We start from the raw sequence: 25,933 nt of genomic DNA on the forward strand, positions 1-25,933 counted from the left end.
CAGGGCTCCTTTATATCCGAGGGAGCAAGTTTGTTTATTTTATTATCAGAAGTGCCCGGAATTGAAGAGGACTGCGGGGCTACACGACGACTTTCACCGCTACACAGGTCACGTGGTCAAAGATCATTGTGACCATGTTTCCACACGCGGGTTGCCGCAACCGCAGCGCCAGCATGGCAGGCGCAAGAGATCTGTTCCTGCTGGACTTTTTGCGACTGTTGAGGCAACATTGACTTTCATTACCTGCGATGCAGACAGGGCAACCCAGTAATCATAGGTCGCACGACCTGTGTTGCGTCCAAAATCGCCGTGTAGCCCTAGCCTAAGTGACTGCAGGCTAGAGTCTAGTCTGAATTTACCCTGGGGGTTTGAATTCATTTTTGGGTGCCATGAAGGAGTCATATGTACTACTTGTTATTCAAACACGTTAAATTAGGGGCTTGTCATATAGAATTGGGGAGGGGGTTATATACTAAAAATGTAGCATGCCGCTTATCACACCACTTCTCAGAATCTCCCTGATGCTCAAATGTAGGCGAGTTTGGTAATGAGGCGCCAATGTCGTGTTGTGCACACATCACTGCGCCCACCATGCGCCACACTCAGCACTGGCTGCGGCAGGAGTACGCTCTCCTCTGCAGCTGAGGCCTGCGTCATGTTACCCTGGTTACAGAGTCCGGCGGCTCCGTCCCACCCCTTTCTGCCGGCAGCCACAGCGGCGCAGCCTGTGAGTTGCGTCACCACCCCGCCTTCTCCTCCTTGTTCCACAGTCCTCCAGCTGTGAGGCGGCTCCCTGCTTCGCTCTGCCCGGGGAATCTGCCGACATCCGCCACCATGGTGAGTTCCGGCGGGGAGGCGTCCAACTCAGCGGGAAGACGAGACCCCTCGGCTGTCAGAGATGCACAGATTTACGGCTATGGGGGAGGGTGGTCCGGAGATGTAGAAGGGGACCAGACTCCACTGTCTGTGATGCGGCCATTTTATACATAGATCACCTGTCATTTCTGTCTAGCACCGCTATTACTGGTCTGGAATAGAGGGGTGCATGCTCTGATCCCCATATCACCCGACACTGGAATAGAGGGGTGCATGCGCTGATCCCCATATCACCTGACACTGGAATAGAGGGGTGCATGCGCTGATCCCCATATCACCTGACACTGGAATAGAGGGGTGCATGCTCTGATCCCCATATCACCCGACACTGGAATAGAGGGGTGCATGCGCTGATCCCCATATCACCTGACACTGGAATAGAGGGGTGCATGCGCTGATCCCCATATCACCTGACACTGGAATAGAGGGGTGCATGCTCTGATCCCCATATCACCCGACACTGGAATAGAGGGGTGCATGCGCTGATCCCCATATCACCTGACACTGGAATAGAGGGGTGCATGCTCTGATCCCCATATCACCCGACACTGGAATAGAGGGGTGCATGCTCTGATCCCCATATCACCTGACACTGGAATAGAGGGTTGCATGCTCTGATCCCCATATCACCTGACACTGGAATAGAGGGGTGCATGCTCTGATCCCCATATCACCCGACACTGGAATAGAGGGGTGCATGCTCTGATCCCCATATCACCTGACACTGGAATAGAGGGGTGCATGCGCTGATCCCCATATCACCTGACACTGGAATAGAGGGGTGCAGTGCTCTGATCCCTATATCACCTGACACTGGAATAGAGGGGTGCATGCTCTGATCCCCATATCACCCGACACTGGAATAGAGGGGTGCATGCGCTGATCCCCATATCACCCGACACTGGAATAGAGGGGTGCATGCGCTGATCCCCATATCACCCGACACTGGAATAGAGGGGTGCATGCGCTGATCCCCATATCACCTGACACTGGAATAGAGGGGTGCATGCGCTGATCCCCATATCACCTGACACTGGAATAGAGGGGTGCATGCTCTGATCCCCATATCACCCGACACTGGAATAGAGGGGTGCATGCTCTGATCCCCATATCACCTGACACTGGAATAGAGGGGTGCATGCTCTGATCCCCATATCACCTGACACTGGAATAGAGGGGTGCAGTGCTCTGATCCCCATATCACCTGACACTGGAATAGAGGGGTGCATGCTCTGATCCCCATATCACCTGACACTGGAATAGAGGGGTGCATGCTCTGATCCCCATATCACCTGACACTGGAATAGAGGGGTGCATGCTCTGATCCCCATATCACCTGACACTGGAATAGAGGGGTGCATGCTCTGATCCCCATATCACCTGACACTGGAATAGAGGGGTGCAGTGCTCTGATCCCCATATCACCTGACACTGGAATAGAGGGGTGCAGTGCTCTGATCCCCATATCACCTGACACTGGAATAGAGGGGTGCATGCTCTGATCCCCATATCACCTGACACTGGAATAGAGGGGTGCATGCTCTGATCCCCATATCACCCGACACTGGAATAGAGGGGTGCAGTGCTCTGATCCCCATATCACCTGACACTGGAATAGAGGGGTGCATGCTCTGATCCCCATATCACCTGACACTGGAATAGAGGGGTGCAGTGCTCTGATCCCCATATCACCTGACACTGGAATAGAGGGGTGCATGCTCTGATCCCCATATCACCTGACACTGGAATAGAGGGGTGCATGCTCTGATCCCCATATCACCCGAAACTGGAATAGAGGGGTGCAGTGTTCTGATCTCTGTTACCTGGCACTGGAATTATTGGGGCACCTTTCTACGGTCTGACCTTACACAGTTGTAAGGAGCAGAGACTGGTGCAGTGCTGGTTGTATCATCCGGGGGGGGGGGGGCACAGCACTGCAGTCCGTCTGTACCCAGATGCAGTGTTTTCCCATGGCTCTGATGAGGGAAGATGATTCTGCGTTTTGACCCTTCTGTATGGGGAGGGGAGGGGGTCGCTACAGTCCATCTTTCTCCAGTGTGTCCGGTCACTGACCTGCTGTTTTCTGGATCTGTGAAGATGTAATGTTCTGACTGTTATCGGTCCTGTCCATGGTACTGAAATGCTGAACTGATGAAGTCATGTTACAATGTATCTGTATAAAGCCAGAGGCAAATGACCTTTGTAACATTACTTAAAGGGGACCTGTCATCTTACGGTCCAAGCTGCGGGCAGCGTGGAATAGAACGGAGGAGCTGAGCAGAATTCTATATAGTAACTGCGGGAAGATTAAATAAAACTTGTATTTAAAGTCAATCTGTCTAAGCGCAGTATAGTATGGGGACAGATCCGCTGCACGATTAGCCCCAATGGCGCAAAAAAATATTGTGGTTTTACTAGTAGCAGCTAGCAACTTAAAATTTCATAGATCTGATGTTATTTTTACACATTTCTCCCGGATTCTTCATTATTTGTGTCAATCAGGAGATCACCCAAGTCCAGTAAATGTTCTGAAAGAAAAGGCAGAGTTTTACTTTTAAACGCCAATGGTCCCCGCAATATCACTTAGATGCGGGGACCATTGATCCCAACAACTTAGCGCCCCCTGGTGTGTAATTAGTTACGTGGTGAATGTAGCGCATGTCGGATGTGTATATGGCTCCCTCAGTACCGGGTCTTGTCTGTGCTCACTTCAATATTTCAGTCAAGCTTTGTGTAGTCTGAATTGTCTGCCTGGCATCGGCTCCCATAAGAGAGGATGTTCCCCATGTGTCTTGGGCGACAAGGAAACATTACTCTTGCTATAGTTAAAGGGGCAATTTCCACAATTTATATTTATGGAATATCAGTAAGACCCCCACTGACCACCAAAACAAAGGGGCTATGGTCACACACGTCGTTTCTCAGGAGACACCTTGGAGTCTGAAATCTTCAGAGCGCTATTGATAGCGGGCCGCTAAGCTCACAGAAATCTACAGGGGTCTTTTGAGTTTTATTATCATAAACCGCCAACGATCAGCGGAACGACGGCCCCGGTCCTCTCTAGGGCAGTTGCCCATAGTAATAAATCAGATTCCGTAATTCATGTTCCACTTTTTAAGTTTCACTCGACCCTAATGAAAAAAGTTTAGGAGTGTTGCTAAGACTAGTTGTAAAGTGCACCAAATTATTTTTACTGCGTATACCTTTTACTTTGGCAAAATTACACATGTAATGTATGCCGGCCAGGAGTTGGCCAAAGAAAGTGTCTACAATGTCTGGCAAGGTGCGGCAAATTTCTGATGCCGTGTCTTGATAAATTTGGCATGATTGTCCTATATGGCAACATTTATATATTTTCTGGCACTGTTGATTAATCTCCCCAATGTGTTCTCATTTCTCAGTATTTTCAGCCTCTGTGTTGTAAACCATCAGTTTTTGTTCACTGACAGCAAACGGATAATGGTGAGAAATTGATACATTGTCTTAAAACGAAGTTCTAGAACTTCTCATTATGTAATGATTGCACCTTGTTTACCTCATCCATTCTCAGGCATGCAATTATAATCTATGGCTAATCTTCCGCTCTCTGGAGGAGCTGACGGGGTGCCATTCACTTCAGCAGTTTTGTTTTAGTGGGGGGAGGGTAAGAGATGACCTATGAGAATGTCTGCTTCAAGAAGAATGTCAACATGACAGACCTAGTAAAGGGTTATTTCCAACTCACACATTTATGGCATATCCACCGCATATGTCATAAATGTGTTATAGGTGGGGGGTACCGCACTTATTTGGAGTACGAGGGTCTCCTGCTCGCTTGCTAGGCCTTTTCTGGAACTCTCATAGAACTGAATGGAGAGGGACCTCTCTGCCTGAATGCGTCGGCTGCCTCGTCCCTGTTTTCCACGTAGGTGCGGGTCCTATTTATATGCCATAAATGTGTGAGTTGGACCTCACTATGCTACCCCAATTGGGTTGTACTATTGGGTAGAATTAGATACACTCAACCGCCCCCCGCGGGGCTGAAAAGAAAGTACTTCCTGCTACTATGGGGTCACATGTCCTCTTTTAGCCAGTCAGCAGCTCAGGAAAGGTCATGTAGTGCAGTCTGTGACTCCTGTTTCTAGCAGGGATCATGTGATACACCATGTGACTCAACAGTACGTGGAAGTGCTTTCTCTTCAGGCCACGTTTATCACTTTAGGGGCTGGATGCAATAATTTACCACTCTATTAGGGCATCACGTTAATGCTCTTATGTGGAGTCGTAGTGACCGCTTCTCTTTTAGCAATATTTACGTTGTGCTGGAAAACCCCTTTAATGGGGTTTTCTCCTGACAGACATTTATGGCATATGCCGTAAATGTTCGATAGACCCGGATCTCCCCTTTGGGACCCACACCTGGACCCTGGCGGCCGTCCTTCCCTCTAATTGAGGGTTTTAGCAGGTTTACGACCAGCAAACTCGAATGTGCAAAATCCATCCATAACACATCTGTATTCACTGCTATGGAAGGTCGTAACATGGTACAATAGCAGACGTTGATCCCACACATGTTTTCTATAGATAAAATAGTCATAGATATGGGTGTTCTTGGGTCGACAACGGTCACCTCCCGACTATTCACCAATTAGCGTTTATAGTCCGCTTACATGTGTTTTTTTTTTTAAATATGGGGTAAGTGGCTACAAGGCACGCATGGCAACGCTTATCTCCAGAGTAATGAAAGCGTCAAAAATGTTGTTTCAATTCTACTAGTCCTTATAGACAGGTTGGCAGTCAAGACATTTAATAGAGTATTACCATGTCCTGTGAATAGCGTGGGCCCAAACGGCGGTGTCTGCCTAAACATAGATTTGTATTAAAAGGTGGAGAACAAACCGCTTTGCTGCCCCCACAGAAGACCATCCCGGTGTCAGTGTCCCCCATATTGTAGAGAGCTTGTGAGCTTATTTCTTGCCTTTTTGTTTCGTCCCCATTATAGGTGAACTTCACGGTAGACCAGATCCGAGCGATCATGGACAAAAAGTCCAACATCAGAAATATGTCTGTCATCGCTCACGTTGACCATGGCAAATCCACTCTGACTGATTCTTTGGTGTGCAAAGCCGGCATCATCGCTTCTGCCAGAGCCGGAGAGACGCGTTTTACAGACACACGAAAAGATGAACAAGAACGCTGCATCACCATTAAGTCCACGTGAGTACCGCAGGACGTGTCCGCTAAACCCTGCACTATTCTGCTGCAGCCCCGTTACTTCTGCGAGTCACATTACAGACTATAGAGGGGGAGAAGGTTAAATAACCGTTCCCTAATGCTTCAGGGTAATAAAACAAATTCCCTATTGCTTCTCCACAGACTATAGGCCAGTTTTAAATGTTTTTCTACACTTTTGCATCCATTTATATCACTCCAATTTTTCAGGTAGTCTGGAGTAAAAAATCTCCTACTGCCTCAGTTTACACAGCTCAAAAGGTAGACCTCGGTCTCCATGGTTACAGACTACAAACCCTGTGTAGTCTGATCCTGCAGTTATGTGCTTTATTATGGCAATTGCTTTTTAAGTATTGTAAGAGGAGTTCCCAAAGAGAAGCTATATGTTGCATTACGATCTTACCCACTGTTTTTTCCTATTTGTCAGCTTATTACAGCATCATAAATGGGGGAGCTTCTCTCCTCTTGGGTTCTGTGCGGACGAGCTGCTAAATCAGGATCACTTTCCGTCACCCTGCCCTCTGCTGCATTATTGAGTATCTCCGTGTTCTAGGATACATTTCGCTCTTGTAAATTTATTTTTGTAGCTCCCCTCGGCAGGCTGCAGCCAGAGCAATGGTGTCCAAGGCAATAAACATCGGGTATTTTTAGAGACTACTTTCAATTACGGAAAAATTTCACAACCGGGGGCTTATGTATCCTATATCTAGCAGAGGGGTTTATCATCAAGTGTGTTTTTGAGCAGTTATGTATAGGATTCCTTTAATCCAGCATCAATAACGCCTAACAAATGCCAGATTATCAAATATTCCTTCTAGATTATCTGAGCTACGAAAGGCATAGGAAAGTCTATAAAATTCCTTTTGCAAGGGTAAAGACCCTTCAAGACGAAAGACAAAAATTAAAATGTTACCTAAAAAATTGGCCACTATCAAAAATTTCAAAAGAATTTCCTAATTGGTTCTCTGCTTAATTTTGCTCTTGTGATATTCCACATTAGATTGCAGTTCTTTGCTGAAAACAAGTGCCGGATTAAAGGAATTTCACTCTACGTGAGATAACTGAACTCCATTCATCCAATAACAGTAAAGCAAAGTTACTTTTTTTTTTTTCTTCTAGTTTTAAAGTGTGATATTTCTATAGATCTGATTTTGTGACATGTGTTTGTAACTCTTCTACAGCACTTTTCCCCCTTATGTACTGCAGTGTGATCATTGAGTTAAATTATAAAAATCTAGATGATTGTACCTGCCACTAGGGGGAGCTTTCTGTATAGAGTGTTGTACAGCTCACATGGAAATTGGTAAGACCCTGTTCACATCACGTATTTTGTATGTCAGGAAAGCTCCTGATGTACATGCGCTAACATGTTCATAGAGCTGTATTGTCAAACGGAGGCAAAATAGTGTGCTTTTGTTCTCTGTCTGGCAGGTATGCGTGAGTATACCACAAATAGAAAAAATAAAAAAAAAGTATGGAATAACCTAGAACTCCATCCCGCAGAGTCCTTCAACCCGTTCGTGAACGTCCCATAGTGTTTTTACGGAGGCCACTAACGGGCTTTATTCCGATGCAATAGCCTTTTTACAGCGATGCATCGTAATAAATAAACAGAGCAGGGAGCCGTTAAATCTCCCTGCCCTCAGCTGCCAGAGATAACTGGGGGCATCCCTGCTCTAACGGGTGAGATCGATATCAGTATCGATCTCACCCGTTTGACCCCTCAGATGCGGGTTTTGGAGAGAGGGAGGGCGCTGAAAAACCCACTTTTCCCCCTTACAAACTGCTTTATTATTCAAAAACAAAATCAAGTAAAAAAAGTTACACATATTCGGTATCGCAGCGTCCGTAACGACCCAAACCATAAACTTATTACATCATTTAACCTGCATATTGAATGTCGTAAAAAATAAAATAAAACATGCAAAAATTGCTGTTTTCTTTGAATCTAGCCTTAAAAAAAAAATTTGATAAAAAGTCGCATTTACTCCAAAATGTTACCAATAAAAACTACAAGTCGTCCCACAAAACAAACGCCCTTCTACAATTGCATCGGCGAAAAAATAAAAAAGTTATGCTCTTCAAATATGGAGACACAAAAACAAATAGTTTTGAAAAAAGTGTTTTCACTGTGTAAAAGTAGTAAAACATACAAAATCGATACAAATTTGGTAGCGTTGCAATCGCAACAACCCGCGGAATAACATTATTATGTTATTTATACCACACGGTAAACGGCGTAAATTTAGGACGCAAAAAAGTGTGGGGAAATTGTTGTTTATTTATATTCCCCCCCCCCCCCCAAAAAGTTCATAAAATTGAATCATTAAATTCTATGTACCCCAAAATGGTGCTATTAGAAATCACAACTTGTCCCGCAAAAAACAAGACCTTATACAGCTATGTCGACGCAAAAAAAGTTATAGCTCTTGGAATGAGACGATGGAAAAACGTAAAAAATGGCTTGGTCATTAACCCCTTAAGGACGCAGCCTAGTTTGGGCCTTAAGGCTCAGAGCCCATTTTTCAAATCTGACATATTTCACTTTATGTGGTAATAACGTCGGAATGCTTAAACCTATCCAAGCGATTCTGAGATTGTTTTCTCGTGACACTTTGGGCTTCATGTTCGTGGTAAAATTTGGTCGATATATTCAGTGTTTATTGGTGAAAAATTGCAAAATTTAGAGAAAATTTTGAAAAAAATTGCATTTTTCAGAATTTAAATGCATCTGCTTGTAAAACAGACGGTTATACCACCCAAAATAGTTACTAGTTCACATTTCCCATATGTCTACTTTAGATTGGCATCGTTTTTTTAACATTCTTTTATTTTTCTTGGACGTTACAAGGCTTAGAACATAAACAGCAATTTCTCATATTTTTAAGAAAATTTCAAAAGCCTTTTTTTTAAGGTACCTCTTGAGTTCTGAAGTGGCTTTGAGGGGCCTATGTATTAGAAACCCCCATAAAACACCCCATTTTAAAAACTAGACCCCTCAAAGTATTCAAAACAGCATTTAGAAAGTTTTTTAACCCTTCAGGCATTTCACAGGAATTAAAGCAATGTGGAGGTGAAATTTGCAAATTTCATTTTTCTTGCTGAATTTCAATATTATTCCATTTTTTTCTGTAACACAGAAGATTTTACCAGAGAAATACTACTAAATATGTATTGTCCAGATTCTGCAGTTTTTAGAAATGTCCCACATGTGGCTCTAGTGCGCTCGTGGAATAAAACACAAGCCTCAGAAACAAAGGAGCACCTAGTGCATTTTGAGGCCTCTTTTTTATTAGAATATATTTTAGGCAGCATGCCAGGTTTGAAGAGGTGTTGAGGTATGAAAGCAATGGAAACCCACCAGAAGTGACCCCATTTTGGAAATTAGACCCCTCAAGGAATTCATTTATGGTTGTTGTTATCATTTTGACCACACCGTTTTTTCACAGCACCTATTTGAATTGGGCTGTGAAATTAAAAAAATGATATTTTTTCCATTAAGATGTAATTTTTGTTCAAAATTTCTTATTTTCACAAGGAATAAAACACCCCATTTTGTTGCCCAATTTGTCCTTAGTGCGGCAATACCCCATTTGTGGTGATAAACTGCCGTTTGGGCCCATGGGAGGACTCAGAAGGAAAGGAGCGCTATGTGTTTGTTGGAGTCCAGATTTTGCTGGATTGGTTTTCGGGTTCCATGTCGCATTTGCAGAGCCCCAGAGGTATGAAAGCAATGGAAACCCACCAGAAGTGACCCCATTTTGGAAACTAGACCCCTCAAGGAATTCATTTATGGTTGTTGTTATCATTTTGACCACACCGTTTTTTCACAGCACCTATTTGAATTGGGCTGTGAATTAAAAAAATGATATTTTTTTCCATTAAGATGTAATTTTTGTTCAAAATTTCTTATTTTCACAAGGAATAAAACACCCCATTTTGTTGCCCAATTTGTCCTGAGTGCGGCAATACCCCATTTGTGGTGATAAACTGATGTTTGGGCCCATGGCAGGACTCAGAAGGAAAGGACCACCATTTGGCCTACTGGAGCTTTTCTTGTGCTAAGTCATGTAGGCAGAAGCCCCTGAGGTACCAGTACAGTTAAAACCCCCGAGAAGTGACCCCATTTTAAAAACTACACCCCTTAAGACATTCATCTAGTGGTGTAGTGAGCATTTTGACCCCACAGTTATTGTGTAAAAGGTAATGCGCAGCAGATGGTGCAAAGTGAGATTTGCAATTTCCTATGCATATATGCCATTTCAGTGTCTGATATATTGTGCCCAGCATGTGCCACTGGAGACATACACCCCATAAATTGTAATGTGGGTTCTCCCGGGTACGGCAATACCCTACATGTGGCTGTTATTAGCTGCCTGGGCACACGACAGGGCTCAGAAGGGAAGGACCACCATTTAGCCTACTGGAGCTTTTCTGGTGCTAAGTCATGTAGGCAGAACCCCTGAGGTACCAGTACAGTTGAAACCCCCGAGAAGTGACCCCATTTTAAAAACTACACCCCTTAAGACATTCATCTAGTGGTGTAGTGAGCATTTTGACCCCACAGTTATTGTGTAAAAGGTAATGCGCAGCAGATGGTGCAAAGTGAGATTTGCAATTTCCTATGCATATATGCCATTTCAGTGTCTGATATATTGTGCCCAGCATGTGCCACTGGAGACATACACCCCATAAATTGTAATGTGGGTTCTCCCGGGTACGGCAATACCCTACATGTGGCTGTTATTAGCTGACTGGGCACACGACAGGGCTCAGAAGGGAAGGACCACCATTTAGCCTACTGGAGCTTTTCTGGTGCTAAGTCATGTAGGCAGAACCCCTGAGGTACCAGTACAGTTGAAACCCCCGAGAAGTGACCCCATTTTAAAAACTACACCCCTTAAGACATTCATCTAGTGGTGTAGTGAGCATTTTGACCCCACAGTTATTGTGTAAAAGGTAATGCGCAGCAGATGGTGCAAAGTGAGATTTGCAATTTCCTATGCATATATGCCATTTCAGTGTCTGATATATTGTGCCCAGCATGTGCCACTGGAGACATACACCCCATAAATTGTAATGTGGGTTCTCCCGGGTACGGCAATACCCTACATGTGGCTGTTATTAGCTGCCTGGGCACACGACAGGGCTCAGAAGGGAAGGACCACCATTTAGCCTACTGGAGCTTTTCTGGTGCTAAGTCATGTAGGCAGAACCCCTGAGGTACCAGTACAGTTGAAACCCCCGAGAAGTGACCCCATTTTAAAAACTACACCCCTTAAGACATTCATCTAGTGGTGTAGTGAGCATTTTGACCCCACAGTTATTGTGTAAAAGGTAATGCGCAGCAGATGGTGCAAAGTGAGATTTGCAATTTCCTATGCATATATGCCATTTCAGTGTCTGATATATTGTGCCCAGCATGTGCCACTGGAGACATACACCCCATAAATTGTAATGTGGGTTCTCCCGGGTACGGCAATACCCTACATGTGGCTGTTATTAGCTGCCTGGGCACACGACAGGGCTCAGAAGGGAAGGACCACCATTTAGCCTACTGGAGCTTTTCTGGTGCTAAGTCATGTAGGCAGAACCCCTGAGGTACCAGTACAGTTGAAACCCCCGAGAAGTGACCCCATTTTAAAAACTACACCCCTTAAGACATTCATCTAGTGGTGTAGTGAGCATTTTGACCCCACAGTTATTGTGTAAAAGGTAATGCGCAGCAGATGGTGCAAAGTGAGATTTGCAATTTCCTATGCATATATGCCATTTCAGTGTCTGATATATTGTGCCCAGCATGTGCCACTGGAGACATACACCCCATAAATTGTAATGTGGGTTCTCCCGGGTACGGCAATACCCTACATGTGGCTGTTATTAGCTGCCTGGGCACACGACAGGGCTCAGAAGGGAAGGACCACCATTTAGCCTACTGGAGCTTTTCTGGTGCTAAGTCATGTAGGCAGAACCCCTGAGGTACCAGTACAGTTGAAACCCCCGAGAAGTGACCCCATTTTAAAAACTACACCCCTTAAGACATTCATCTAGTGGTGTAGTGAGCATTTTGACCCCACAGTTATTGTGTAAAAGGTAATGCGCAGCAGATGGTGCAAAGTGAGATTTGCAATTTCCTATGCATATATGCCATTTCAGTGTCTGATATATTGTGCCCAGCATGTGCCACTGGAGACATACACCCCATAAATTGTAATGTGGGTTCTCCCGGGTACGGCAATACCCTACATGTGGCTGTTATTAGCTGCCTGGGCACACGACAGGGCTCAGAAGGGAAGGACCACCATTTAGCCTACTGGAGCTTTTCTGGTGCTAAGTCATGTAGGCAGAACCCCTGAGGTACCAGTACAGTTGAAACCCCCGAGAAGTGACCCCATTTTAAAAACTACACCCCTTAAGACATTCATCTAGTGGTGTAGTGAGCATTTTGACCCCACAGTTATTGTGTAAAAGGTAATGCGCAGCAGATGGTGCAAAGTGAGATTTGCAATTTCCTATGCATATATGCCATTTCAGTGTCTGATATATTGTGCCCAGCATGTGCCACTGGAGACATACACCCCATAAATTGTAATGTGGGTTCTCCCGGGTACGGCAATACCCTACATGTGGCTGTTATTAGCTGCCTGGGCACACGACAGGGCTCAGAAGGGAAGGACCACCATTTAGCCTACTGGAGCTTTTCTGGTGCTAAGTCATGTAGGCAGAACCCCTGAGGTACCAGTACAGTTGAAACCCCCGAGAAGTGAACCCATTTTAAAAACTACACCCCTTAAGACATTCATCTAGAGTGTAGTGAGCATTTTGACCCAACAGTTATTGTGTAAAAGGTAATGCGCAGTAGATGGTGCAAAGTGAGATTTGCAATTTCCTATACATATATGCCATTTCAGTGTCCGATATATTGTGCCCAGCATGTGCCACCGGAGACATACACCCCATAAATTGTAATGTGGGTTCTCCCGGGTACGGCAATACCCTACATGTGGCTGTTATTTGCTGCTTGGGCACATGGCAGGGCTCAAAAGGGAAAGATGAGGGGGATAAGCTGTGCGGAGTGCATCAGGGTAAATTAAAAATCAAGGGATGTATGGTACATTTTAAAACAATCTTTCATACAGAGCCCTGGTTTTTCGGGACACGTGTCGCATTGGTATGTTGTGTCCTTCCTTATCCCCCTCTTATAGCACACTTTGCACCTCTTTTGACTTTTTCCCTTCTTGCCAGTTTGGGGAACTTCTCCTGGAAAGTGTTGCCCTGGTACGATGCGTGTGGCCTCGCTTCCAGAAGTACTGGGTGCCCCTCCTTCCTGGTCGCCAAAAATTAGGTTCTTTATAACCACCTCTTGAAATTCCAGGAAAGTTCCCCTCTGGCCTGCACATCGACGTAGCACGTACGCATTGTACAATGCCATCTGTATGATGTGCACGGCCAGCTTCTTATACCACACCCTCGATTTCCGCGTAGCGCTGTAGGGCTTCAGGACTTGATCTGACAAGTCCACCCCTCCCATGTACCTATTGTAGTCCAGGATGCAATCTGGTTTGGGGGTCTCTGTACTGGTACCTCGTACAGGTACATGGGTACTGGTGTGGCCATGTATTGTTGTCAATACAAGGACATCTCTCTTGTCCTTGTACTTGACACACAATATGTTGCTACTAGAATGTGCCCTGCTCTCACCCCTTCTGAGTGTTTGCCCAAGCAGTGTTTTAGGGAGGCCTCTAAGATTTTTTCTAGCAGTGCCGCATGCCGCAGTCCTTCTGGAAGCGAGGCACTTGAAGAGCGGGACGCTGGTATAAAAATTATCCAGGTAGAGGTGGTAACCCTGGTCCAGCAGTGGGTGCACCAAATCCCACACAATTTTTGCGTTAATTCCCAGTAAGGGGGGGCATTCTGGGGGCTGAATACTGCTGTCCTTCCCTTCATATATCCTGAATTTATATGTATACCCTGATGCACTCTCGCACAGCTTATACAACTTCACGCCATACCTTGCCCTCTTACTTGGCAGGTATTGGCGGAATTGAAGCCTCCCTTTAAAATGTACCAGGGACTCATCAATGGAAATACACTTCTCGGGGGTGTATGCTTGGGCAAACCGGGCACTGAAATGGTCTAATAGGGGTCTCAGTTTATATAAACGGTCAAAACTGGGGTCATCTCGGGGTGGGCACTGCTCATTATCGGCATAATGTAGGAAGCGAAGTATTGCCTCATAACGCATCCTGGACATGGCCATACGGTACATCGTGGTGTGGTATAGGATGTCCGTGCTCCAGTAGGTCCTAATGGATGGCTTTTTAAGAAGCCCCATGTTCAAGAGCAGTCCCCAGAACTTGCCCAACTCTGCTGCGTTTACAGGAGTCCACCTCTGGGATTGGGCATAAAATGAGTTGGGGTTCTTGGTGATATACTGTTGGGCATATAAATTAGTCTGGGTGACCATTAGCTCTATAAAGTTATCAGTGAAGAAGAACTTGAAAAAGTCCATCTCACTGAACCCTGCCGTGTTAAATTTGATGCCTGGGCTGCCCGTGTACTCAGGGATTTGGGGTTCATAATGGTCTGGTGTGGGCGTCCAAATGGGGTCACTTCGCTCAGGGGTATCACTTGTTGTGGGGTCACTTCTCTCAGGGATTTCTACTATGGTGGTGGTCCTGGGGCGTCTCCTAGGGGGTCCCTCCTCTTCATCGCTGGATGAGGAGGTAGACAAATAAAATAGTGTATCGCCATCCGACGAGTCTGTGTCGGAGGCCAGAAATGCATACGCCTCTTCAGCAGTAAATGTCCGTTGGGACATGCTTGTTGTGCGAAGACAAAATTTATATACTGCAAAAAAATAAATCCCTAACTGGGAGCAATAGGATAGCACAACTAGCACAAATGTGTGTTTTGTTTTTAGAGAGCAAGTGGACTTCCCTGACACTAAAGCTAACTAGGGCGAGGGTTCCTAACACTAAACCTAACTAAATTTTATGTGGACTTCCCTAACGCTAAACCTAACTACGGCGACGATTCCCTGACACTAAACCTATCTAGATTATTTCAAGCTTCCCTGACACTAAACCTAACTACGGTGACGGGTGCCTGACACTAAACCTATCTAATTATTCCGAGCTTCCCTGACGCTAAACCTAACTACGGTGATGGATCCCTAACGCTAAGCCTATCTACGGTGACCGATTCCTGACGCTAAATTCCCTGACACTATACCTAACTACGCTTTTTGACGGTTCCCTGACACTAACTAACCCTAATACTAAACTAACCAGTTAAATTTTCAAAATTGGCTAAACTAACTATTTTTTTTTGTTTCTTTTTTTTCTTTTTATATTTTTTTTTTGTTTTATGTTTTATATAGAAAAAAATGAAAAAAAAATCCCCAGGGACCAAGAAATGTGGTCCTGAAGACTGAAAAGTGGTCAGTGATAGGAGATCACTGACCAAAAAACGTGGGTAGAACTCAAAGAGGAAGGGAACAGGAGTGGGTAGTGGATGGGGTGGTGGGAAGCAAAAAAAACGTTGTTTTAGAAACTTTTTTTCACTTTTTTTCACTTCTTTTCTCTCTGACTCTCTGCTCACAACCGATCTCAACGCCTCGCTAACTCCAACAGGGCGTTCAGGGCGGTTGCAGCAGGATGTGAGGTCAGAGAGAGGAAGTGACGAGAATGATCGCTGCTATTGGCTAGTTACTCACTGACTAGCCAATAGCGGCGATCGGCGAGGCGGGACCATAGTAAATGGTCCCGGCCCATTATGCTGTGATAGCATGCTGTCAGAAACAGCAGCTATCACAGCTCAGGAACGCCGGGCTCGAGCACTGCTGTGCTGAATGAGACCGATCGCTGCTATTGGCTAGTTACTCACTGACTAGCCAATAGCGGCGATCGGCGAGGCGGGACCATAGTAAATGGTCCCGTCCCATTATGCCGTGATAGCCTGCTGTCAGAAACAGCAGCTATCACAGCGCATGAACGCGCCGGGCGCGCGCACCGCTGTTCTAACTGCAAGACGTACTATTACGGCATGGAGCGCGAACGATAGAGCTGCCATGACGTAATAGTACGTCGAGGAGCGGGAAGGGGCTAATACTAAACTAACCAGTTAAATTTTCAAAATTGGCTAAACTAACTATTTTTTTTTGTTTCTTTTTTTTCTTTTTATATTTTTTTTTTTGTTTTATGTTTTATATAGAAAAAAATGAAAAAAAAATCCCCAGGGACCAAGAAATGTGGTCCTGAAGACTGAAAAGTGGTCAGTGATAGGAGATCACTGACCAAAAAACGTGGGTAGAACTCAAAGAGGAAGGGAACAGGAGTGGGTAGTGGATGGGGTGGTGGGAAGCAAAAAAAACGTTGTTTTAGAAACTTTTTTTCACTTTTTTTCACTTCTTTTCTCTCTGACTCTCTGCTCACAACCGATCTCAACGCCTCGCTAACTCCAACAGGGCGTTCAGGGCGGTTGCAGCAGGATGTGAGGTCAGAGAGAGGAAGTGACGAGAATGATCGCTGCTATTGGCTAGTTACTCACTGACTAGCCAATAGCGGCGATCGGCGAGGCGGGACCATAGTAAATGGTCCCGGCCCATTATGCTGTGATAGCATGCTGTCAGAAACAGCAGCTATCACAGCTCAGGAACGCCGGGCTCGAGCACTGCTGTGCTGAATGAGACCGATCGCTGCTATTGGCTAGTTACTCACTGACTAGCCAATAGCGGCGATCGGCGAGGCGGGACCATAGTAAATGGTCCCGTCCCATTATGCCGTGATAGCCTGCTGTCAGAAACAGCAGCTATCACAGCGCATGAACGCGCCGGGCGCGCGCACCGCTGTTCTAACTGCAAGACGTACTATTACGGCATGGAGCGCGAACGATAGAGCTGCCATGACGTAATAGTACGTCAAGGAGCGGGAAGGGGCTAATACTAAACTAACCAGTTAAATTTTCAAAATTGGCTAAACTAACTATTTTTTTTTGTTTCTTTTTTTTCTTTTTATATTTTTTTTTTTGTTTTATGTTTTATATAGAAAAAAATGAAAAAAAAATCCCCAGGGACCAAGAAATGTGGTCCTGAAGACTGAAAAGTGGTCAGTGATAGGAGATCACTGACCAAAAAACGTGGGTAGAACTCAAAGAGGAAGGGAACAGGAGTGGGTAGTGGATGGGGTGGTGGGAAGCAAAAAAAACGTTGTTTTAGAAACTTTTTTTCACTTTTTTTCACTTCTTTTCTCTCTGACTCTCTGCTCACAACCGATCTCAACGCCTCGCTAACTCCAACAGGGCGTTCAGGGCGGTTGCAGCAGGATGTGAGGTCAGAGAGAGGAAGTGACGAGAATGATCGCTGCTATTGGCTAGTTACTCACTGACTAGCCAATAGCGGCGATCGGCGAGGCGGGACCATAGTAAATGGTCCCGGCCCATTATGCTGTGATAGCATGCTGTCAGAAACAGCAGCTATCACAGCTCAGGAACGCCGGGCTCGAGCACTGCTGTGCTGAATGAGACCGATCGCTGCTATTGGCTAGTTACTCACTGACTAGCCAATAGCGGCGATCGGCGAGGCGGGACCATAGTAAATGGTCCCGTCCCATTATGCCGTGATAGCCTGCTGTCAGAAACAGCAGCTATCACAGCGCATGAACGCGCCGGGCGCGCGCACCGCTGTTCTAACTGCAAGACGTACTATTACGGCATGGAGCGCGAACGATAGAGCTGCCATGACGTAATAGTACGTCAAGGAGCGGGAAGGGGCTAATACTAAACTAACCAGTTAAATTTTCAAAATTGGCTAAACTAACTATTTTTTTTTGTTTCTTTTTTTTCTTTTTATATTTTTTTTTTTGTTTTATGTTTTATATAGAAAAAAATGAAAAAAAAATCCCCAGGGACCAAGAAATGTGGTCCTGAAGACTGAAAAGTGGTCAGTGATAGGAGATCACTGACCAAAAAACGTGGGTAGAACTCAAAGAGGAAGGGAACAGGAGTGGGTAGTGGATGGGGTGGTGGGAAGCAAAAAAAACGTTGTTTTAGAAACTTTTTTTCACTTTTTTTCACTTCTTTTCTCTCTGACTCTCTGCTCACAACCGATCTCAACGCCTCGCTAACTCCAACAGGGCGTTCAGGGCGGTTGCAGCAGGATGTGAGGTCAGAGAGAGGAAGTGACGAGAATGATCGCTGCTATTGGCTAGTTACTCACTGACTAGCCAATAGCGGCGATCGGCGAGGCGGGACCATAGTAAATGGTCCCGGCCCATTATGCTGTGATAGCATGCTGTCAGAAACAGCAGCTATCACAGCTCAGGAACGCCGGGCTCGAGCACTGCTGTGCTGAATGAGACCGATCGCTGCTATTGGCTAGTTACTCACTGACTAGCCAATAGCGGCGATCGGCGAGGCGGGACCATAGTAAATGGTCCCGTCCCATTATGCCGTGATAGCCTGCTGTCAGAAACAGCAGCTATCACAGCGCATGAACGCGCCGGGCGCGCGCACCGCTGTTCTAACTGCAAGACGTACTATTACGGCATGGAGCGCGAACGATAGAGCTGCCATGACGTAATAGTACGTCAAGGAGCGTGAAGGGGTTAAGGTCTAAAATAGGCTGGTCATTAAGTGGTTAAAACGACCTATACATTATATGTATACTTTTTTTTTTTTTTTTTTTTTAATGTGGTACCCCATGGGTGATGAATGCCACTGCATGGCACCCGCCACTTGCATCCATTAAATGGATGCCATTATAGCCTATGGGTGACTGATGCCACTCTTAGGCATTCGTTACAGCTCACGTTTAATGTATGTCGGAAGCTTTTTCCAACGCAAACGTCAAAGCTAAGCCAGAAACGTGCGGTGAGCATGACCTAATGAATCACTATGGAGAGAGTTGCAGGGATTTATATATGGCTATACAGGGGATTTAGATCTGTATTAAAAATAAAAGTTCTGCCATCCTGAACCAAGGAGTTCTGGGAAGTCCAAATTAGGGTCCTATGACCCAACTGAAATTGAGTGCTGGTATTCTTAATATATAAGCCCACTTCTCGTACAGAAAGAGGTATAAAGCAATGGCAGATTGGCATCTGCCCCATCATCCCATGGACACAACTCTCATCAGGTTCTGTTTGTTTTCTTTGTAGGGCGATCTCGTTGTACTACGAGCTCTCAGACCACGACATGGCTTTTATCAAACAGTGTAAGGATGGCTCTGGTTTCCTTATAAACTTGATTGATTCCCCCGGGCACGTAGACTTTTCATCAGAGGTGACGGCCGCGCTCCGTGTTACAGATGGCGCGCTTGTAGTTGTCGACTGTGTCTCAGGTAAGGAGATGTCCTACAAATATTTGGTCACCGCTCAATCTGTTTGGAAGTTACCTGATCTTTTTTCCACTGATAGTGAATCTGTCCTAATAATGGAGACCAGCTCACCATGTACTTAGGCTTGTGCTCCTAAATGGTAACGAATCTAAACAAGCAGTGCTGCAGTGTAAAGCCTTGGATAGGGACAGAGTGCCAGCCTCATCTGCAACATAACTCCTGTCTGACCAGCAAACTTTTAGACTGCATAAACCAATTCAGGTCGACAAAATAAGCACCACTAATAGGAATCCTGGTTCAGTAGCCTTCTGCAGACCAAACGTTTGATGTGACACCAAACTTGCCATAAACCTTCGCTTTTAATGCCACAGCCCATTAATTTTGTCAGGGCACACTGACAGAGGATTGTCTGGACTGGATACAATTGAAGCAAACCCTCAGCTGTGAGAAGCCTAAGATTTGATGTAACCATTCTCTGTATTGTACTGACTGTATCAAAAGGACAGCCATTGGGAACTCCTACACCAGGGTTTTCAACCTTCGGCACTCCAGCTGTTGTGAAACTACAACTCCCAGCATGCACTGACAGCCAATGGCCTTATTATGCCAACAAAATTGTAGTTTCACAACCGCTGGCGTGCCGAAGGTTGCTGAACCCTATAGAGGGATACTATACCACCACCAGCCTTTAACCCCTTCAGGACACAGCCAATTTTTTTCAAATCTGACGTATTACTTTGTGGTAATAACTTTAGAATGCTTTTGCCTATCCAAGCGATTCTGAGATGGTTTTCTCATGACATATTGTACTTTATGTTAGTGAAAAAATTTGGTCGGTAAATTCGGTATTTATTTCTGAAAAACACCAAAATTTAGTGCAAATTTGCAAAAATGTGTATTTTTCTAAATTGAAATCTATCTGCTTGTAAAACCGATAGTAATACCACACAAAATAGTTACTAGTTAACATCCCCCATATGTCTACTTTATGTTGGCATCGTTTTTCATGTCCTTTTTATTTCTCTAGGACATTACAAGGCTTAGAACTTTAGCAGCAATTTCTCATATTTTAAAGAAAATTTCAAAAGGCTATATTTTCAGGAACCAGTTCAGTTCTGAAGTGGCTTTGAGGGCCTTATATATTAGAAAGTCCCCCATAAATCACCCTTTTGAAAACTGCACCCCTCAAAGTATTTGAATCAGCATTCACATAGTGTTTTAAACCTTAAGGCGTTTCACAGGAATTAAAGCAATGTAGAGGTGAAATTTAAAAAAAATAATTTATTTTTTGTTTGCCGAAATTAATTTCGAATACATTTTTTTTTGTAACACAGAAGGTTTTACCAGAGAAATGCAACTCAATATTTATTGCCAAGATTCTGCAGTTTTTAGAAATATCCCACATGTGGCCCTAGTGAGCTAATGGACTGAAGCACAGGCCTCCGAAGCAAAGGAGCACCTAGAGGATTTTGGGCCTCCTTTTTTTTTTTTGAATATATTTTAGGCACCATGTCAGGTTTGAAGAGGTCAAAACGGTGGAAACCCCCAAAAAGACATCATTTGGCAAACTACACCCCTCAAGGAATTTATCTAGAGGTATAGTTAGCATTTTGACAACATAGGTTTTTCGCTAAATATATTGGAATTAGGCTGGGTCCACACGAGCACATTACGTCCGTAATGGACGGAACGTATTTCGGCCGCTAATCCTGGACCAAACACACTGCAGGGAGCCGGGCTCCTAACATCATAGTTATGTACGATGCTAGGAGTCCCTGCCTCGCTGCGGCACAACTGTCCCGTACTGTAATCATGTTTTCAGTACGGGACAGTAGTTCCACGGAGAGGCAGGGACTCCTAGCGTCGTACATAACTATGATGCTCGGAGCCCGGCTCCCTGCAGTGTGTTCGGTCCGGGATTAGCGGCCGAAATACGTTCCGTCCATTACGGACGTAATGTGCTCGTGTGAATCCAGCCTTAGTCTGTAAAAATGAAAATCTACTGTTTTTCTGAAAAAACATAGAAATTTTTAATATTTACAAGGAATAACGAAGAAAATGCACCCTAACATTTGTAAAGCAATGTCTTCCGATTACGGCAATACCCCATATGTGGTAATAAACTGCTGATTGGACCCACAGCAGGGCTCAGAAGGGAAGGAGCGCCATTTGGATTTTGCTGGATTGGTTTTCGGTGTCATGTTTGCAACGCCCTGGAGGGACCAAAACAGTGGAAACCCCCCAAGTGACCCCATTTTGGAAGCACCCTTCAAGGAATTTTACTAGGTGTATACTGAGCATTTAGACCCCACGGGTCTTCTGCAAAGTTTATTAGAATTAGGCCGTGAAAATGAATATCACAATTTTTTTTCCACTAAAATGTTGCATTTTCACAAGGGATATAGGGGAGAAGTTGCTTTACAAAAATTGGTTGTTTTTTTTTCTCAAGTACGGAAATACTCCACATGGGGTCATACGTTTTTTTTCATTAGAAATGAATTAACCCTTTCAGGACTGATACATTTTTTGCTTTATTTTCGTTTTTCACTCTCCGCGTTCCAAGAGCCATACGTTTTTTTTTTTGTTTTTTTCTGTGAATAGTGCGGTGTGAGTCCTTATTTCTTGCGGAAGGAGTTGTAGTTTCTATTGACACCATTTAAATTACCATATAATGTACTGGGAAACTGAAAAAAAATTATTTGCGGGCTGAAATTGGAAAAAAATCTGATTCCATTTTTTGGGGGGGTTTAGTTTTTACAGCTTTCACCGCAATCGGTCGCCGCATCTATGGGGTTAATTGCCGAAATCAGCGGCGATGGACTGCTGACCGGCAAGACTGGAGTGTCAGCTGTCGGGGACAGCTGACCTCCCGGTTCCCGGACACTGTACGTTAAGACAGTGTGCGTTGGGAACCGCTCCGCAACTGTACGTCCTGGTGTGGGAAGCAAGCCCTCTGCAGGACGTACAGTTGCGGCGCAGCGCGTGAAGAGGTTAATATAGGTTTTCCTGGTAATTCAGAATTGCTGGAAACCTTTTCCAAACCTCAAAGTAAATTCTCGCCTATTTGTACATTGACTTATCTACTAGGGAATTTCCCTCACATCAAATCCTTAAAATGGTTGTGCGACAGGGCATAAAAGTGAGTTAAGTGGGCATCGGACATCACGACCTTCACCATTGCTGAGAAGGATGAGGCCTGTTCTCAACCAGACAGGAGGATGAGCATAGGCTGTCCCTCTCCATAGAGAGGTCAATGGGAGAGTCCGAAACAGGCGAGGGAGCGTACCAACGCCCCCAGAAGTGATGAGTTCTTGCCGTCTTATCAATGCTGACCATCTGGGTCCAGACTCTGAACCCTCCTGTTTTCGTGTCCCTTCTCTTTTAGGTGTTTGCGTTCAGACTGAGACGGTTTTGCGACAAGCAATTGCTGAGCGGATCAAACCGGTCCTCATGATGAATAAAATGGATCGAGCGCTGCTGGAGCTTCAGCTGGTACCTGAAGAGTTATACCTGACGTTCCAGAGGATCGTAGAAAACGTCAACGTCATAATCTCTACGTACGGGGAGGGAGAAGCCGGACCCATGGGCAACATTATGGTGAGGAGACGTGAGATGTTCCCTCCTGGCAGAGTTTCTGTTTGCACATATCACAATTTGTATGCAGTAAATGACTGTAGTGAAGAGGATTTAGAGAAATGGCTTTCACACAATGTACAGGAGTTGCGCTTTGGGTTTGTTTGGTGTTACACTTGACTATTCGGACAGTAGCTTATGTAACAATTTCCTGATTTTCTTTCTTTTAGCACATACGCACTCAATAACAACGTTTTATTGCGGTGCGACAAGAACTGGAGGATCTTTTTTTTTTTTCTTTCTATGCCTCCCCGTTGCTGCTCACCCGCTAATTAGACAGCCGGCTTAATTTTACAGCAGTGTGAGAAAAAGTGTATATATATAAAGCGAGAAAAAGGTCCTAAGGTTGGACAGAAACGTTTCATCCTGTTTTGTTGTTTGAAATAAATCTCCTTTATTTGCCTTACCGGAGTGCTGCGGGATTTCTTTCTATATACATTCATTATCCTTGGATCAGGATTACCTGCCGGGCACACTTATCCATTTTGGAATTTATCTTTGAGTGCTGCTTTTTTCTATTTTTGGCGCCTTCATCAGACCTAATACATGAAGAATCACAAACCGTATGGTATATAAACATAAAAAAACCGCCAAAATGCCCCATGAGTGACAGGGGAAACAGCCAATCCGAGGTGAACAGAAGTATAATAAAGAAACCAATGAAGTTTTAAAACATTCATCTCAAAACTTTTAAAAACAAAAAGCGCGGTGTACAGTGGAACAATTTATTTATACACACCTTTATATATGTATGTGTATGTATATATATGTGTGTGTGTGTGTTTTACTGTAAATTGCTTTATTTAATTGATTAAAAGATAATAATAATGAAGGGTATAAGTTTGTGTATTCAGCGGAGGGACAGAAGGAGAGCGGTTATATCGGAGTGCGTTTCTACCTCCCCCCACTATTTTGCCTCGGCTTCTTTGTCTCAAGCGTAATTTTACAACAGGCAGCCTGCAGTCCACCAGTATGGCTGCCATCTAGAGGGTGGAAATTTTGATAAAGGCTCTGTACATTCGAATAGCTCATTTTATGAAGCTAATGCAGCAATTTATCAAAATGGAATCCGCAAAGTTTAGAGAAGAAACTTGTATGTTACCTATATATTCCCTATACAATGGTAATGTTGTACTTCCTATATAATGGTAATGTTTACGTTTTTACAGAAGGGCAGAAACATCTAATGTTGTAACCCTCCATTTCTTTACTTCCATAGATTGACCCAGTGATCGGCACAGTTGGCTTTGGTTCTGGTCTGCACGGTTGGGCCTTCACGCTCAAGCAGTTTGCAGAAATGTACGTTGCGAAATTTGCTGCCAAAGGCGAGAAGGCGCAGCTCCCTACGGCTGAGCGAGCAAAGAAAGTGGAAGACATGATGAAGAAATTATGGGGAGACAAGTATGTACTGGTATAATGAGATGGGGGGCATTATTTGTCATGTTGGCGATCCATAAAATACATCTTATAGGAACCACCAACAGGCAGCGGTCACCGACGGGTCCACCCTGAACTATGGCATCTTGTGGGTGCCCTTAATTTATGGTCTGATATAATGCAGTCCCTGGTCTGGTTTATAGATGATCAGGCAGCGCTGTGTAGTCTTGTCTTGATGAATGATGCACCCGCTCAGCGCTGTGTAGTCTTGTCTTGATGAATGACGCACCCGCTCAGCGCTGTGTAGTCTTGTCTTGATGAATGACGCACCCGCTCAGCGCTGTGTAGTCTTGTCTTGATGAATGACGCACCCGCTCAGCGCTGTGTAGTCTTGTCTTGATGAATGACGCACCCGCTCAGCGCTGTGTAGTCTTGTCTTGATGAATGACGCACCCGCTCAGCGCTGTGTAGTCTTGTCTTGATGAATGACGCACCCGCTCAGCGCTGTGTAGTCTTGTCTTGATGAATGACGCACCCGCTCAGCGCTATGTAGTCTTGTCTTGATGAATGACGCACCCGCTCAGCGCTGTGTAGTCTTGTCTTGATGAATGACGCACCCGCTCAGCGCTATGTAGTCTTGTCTTGATGAATGACGCACCCGCTCAGCGCTGTGTAGTCTTGTCTTGATGAATGACGCACCCGCTCAGCGCTGTGTAGTTTTGTCTTGATGAATGACAAACCCGCTCAGCGATGTCGGCTGATTGAGACCTAAGGCTGCAATAACACGGACATATTTTCCGATCCTTTATAGTTGTTGCTAAAAATAAGATTCTATCGGTGATGGAAGAAATATTTTCCTCCTTTAGGCAAGAAATGCACATAGTGTTGTGACTAGTAACGCTGCCCTCTTTGTCTTTAACATGTGAAACTTAGTGGACATCAACTAAATACTGGCATCTATGCATTTGGATTTGACATTTAGGCAATGTTTACCTTTTAAAATGCCTTTGTATTCCAGTTTACAAAAAAGGCTTTGTTCACATTTGTGTTGGAGGCTACTAACGGACCCCATTGCCTTATGATCGAGAGCGTCGGGTTTCATTGCTAATTTTTTTCCGATTTGACGGGAAGAATAGGGCTACATGCAGTGCTATTCTCTCGTTAAACCAAGGGAACCCAAGTCAAAGGGGGACCCAGCACTACGTCATGGCTTTCATTCTAAACGGTAGCCACAGCGCAGATGTGAACTGATAAGTGTAACATTTACAGATTTAGATTTTTATCTGGTGCTGATGCTGAGTTACAGCCTGTATTATGCTCCAGAGCTGCATTCACAATTCTGCTTGTTTGTTACTGAAAACAGTCAACCAGATTGCTTACAGACACCCCTTCCCCCCCCCCCCCCATAAAAGCTTATACCTACCTTACATGACAGTGACTTATGTAAAGATGCTGTGCTTCCCAAGATGCATAACGTCTGTGCATACAGATCTTCGATCT

At 44.8% G+C, this 25,933-nt stretch overlaps 1 protein-coding gene across 1 annotated transcript in view; it reads left to right on the forward strand.

Annotated features, from left to right (window-relative positions):
* Nucleotides 1-652: 652 nt before the first annotated feature.
* The window catches only part of LOC142662449 (elongation factor 2-like), a 37,426-nt gene continuing 12,145 nt past the window's right edge, over nt 653-25,933 (forward strand). Inside the window, exons 1-5 of the mRNA XM_075840657.1 lie at nt 653-837; nt 5,858-6,072; nt 19,245-19,426; nt 22,809-23,020; nt 24,276-24,457. Coding sequence (XP_075696772.1) covers nt 835-837; nt 5,858-6,072; nt 19,245-19,426; nt 22,809-23,020; nt 24,276-24,457 — 794 coding nt within the window. The 5' untranslated portion in view covers nt 653-834. The remainder of the gene's footprint in view (nt 838-5,857; nt 6,073-19,244; nt 19,427-22,808; nt 23,021-24,275; nt 24,458-25,933) is intronic.

Source organism: Rhinoderma darwinii, chromosome 1, assembly GCF_050947455.1.
Source record: "Rhinoderma darwinii isolate aRhiDar2 chromosome 1, aRhiDar2.hap1, whole genome shotgun sequence".
NCBI classification, from domain to species: Eukaryota; Metazoa; Chordata; class Amphibia; order Anura; family Rhinodermatidae; genus Rhinoderma; species Rhinoderma darwinii.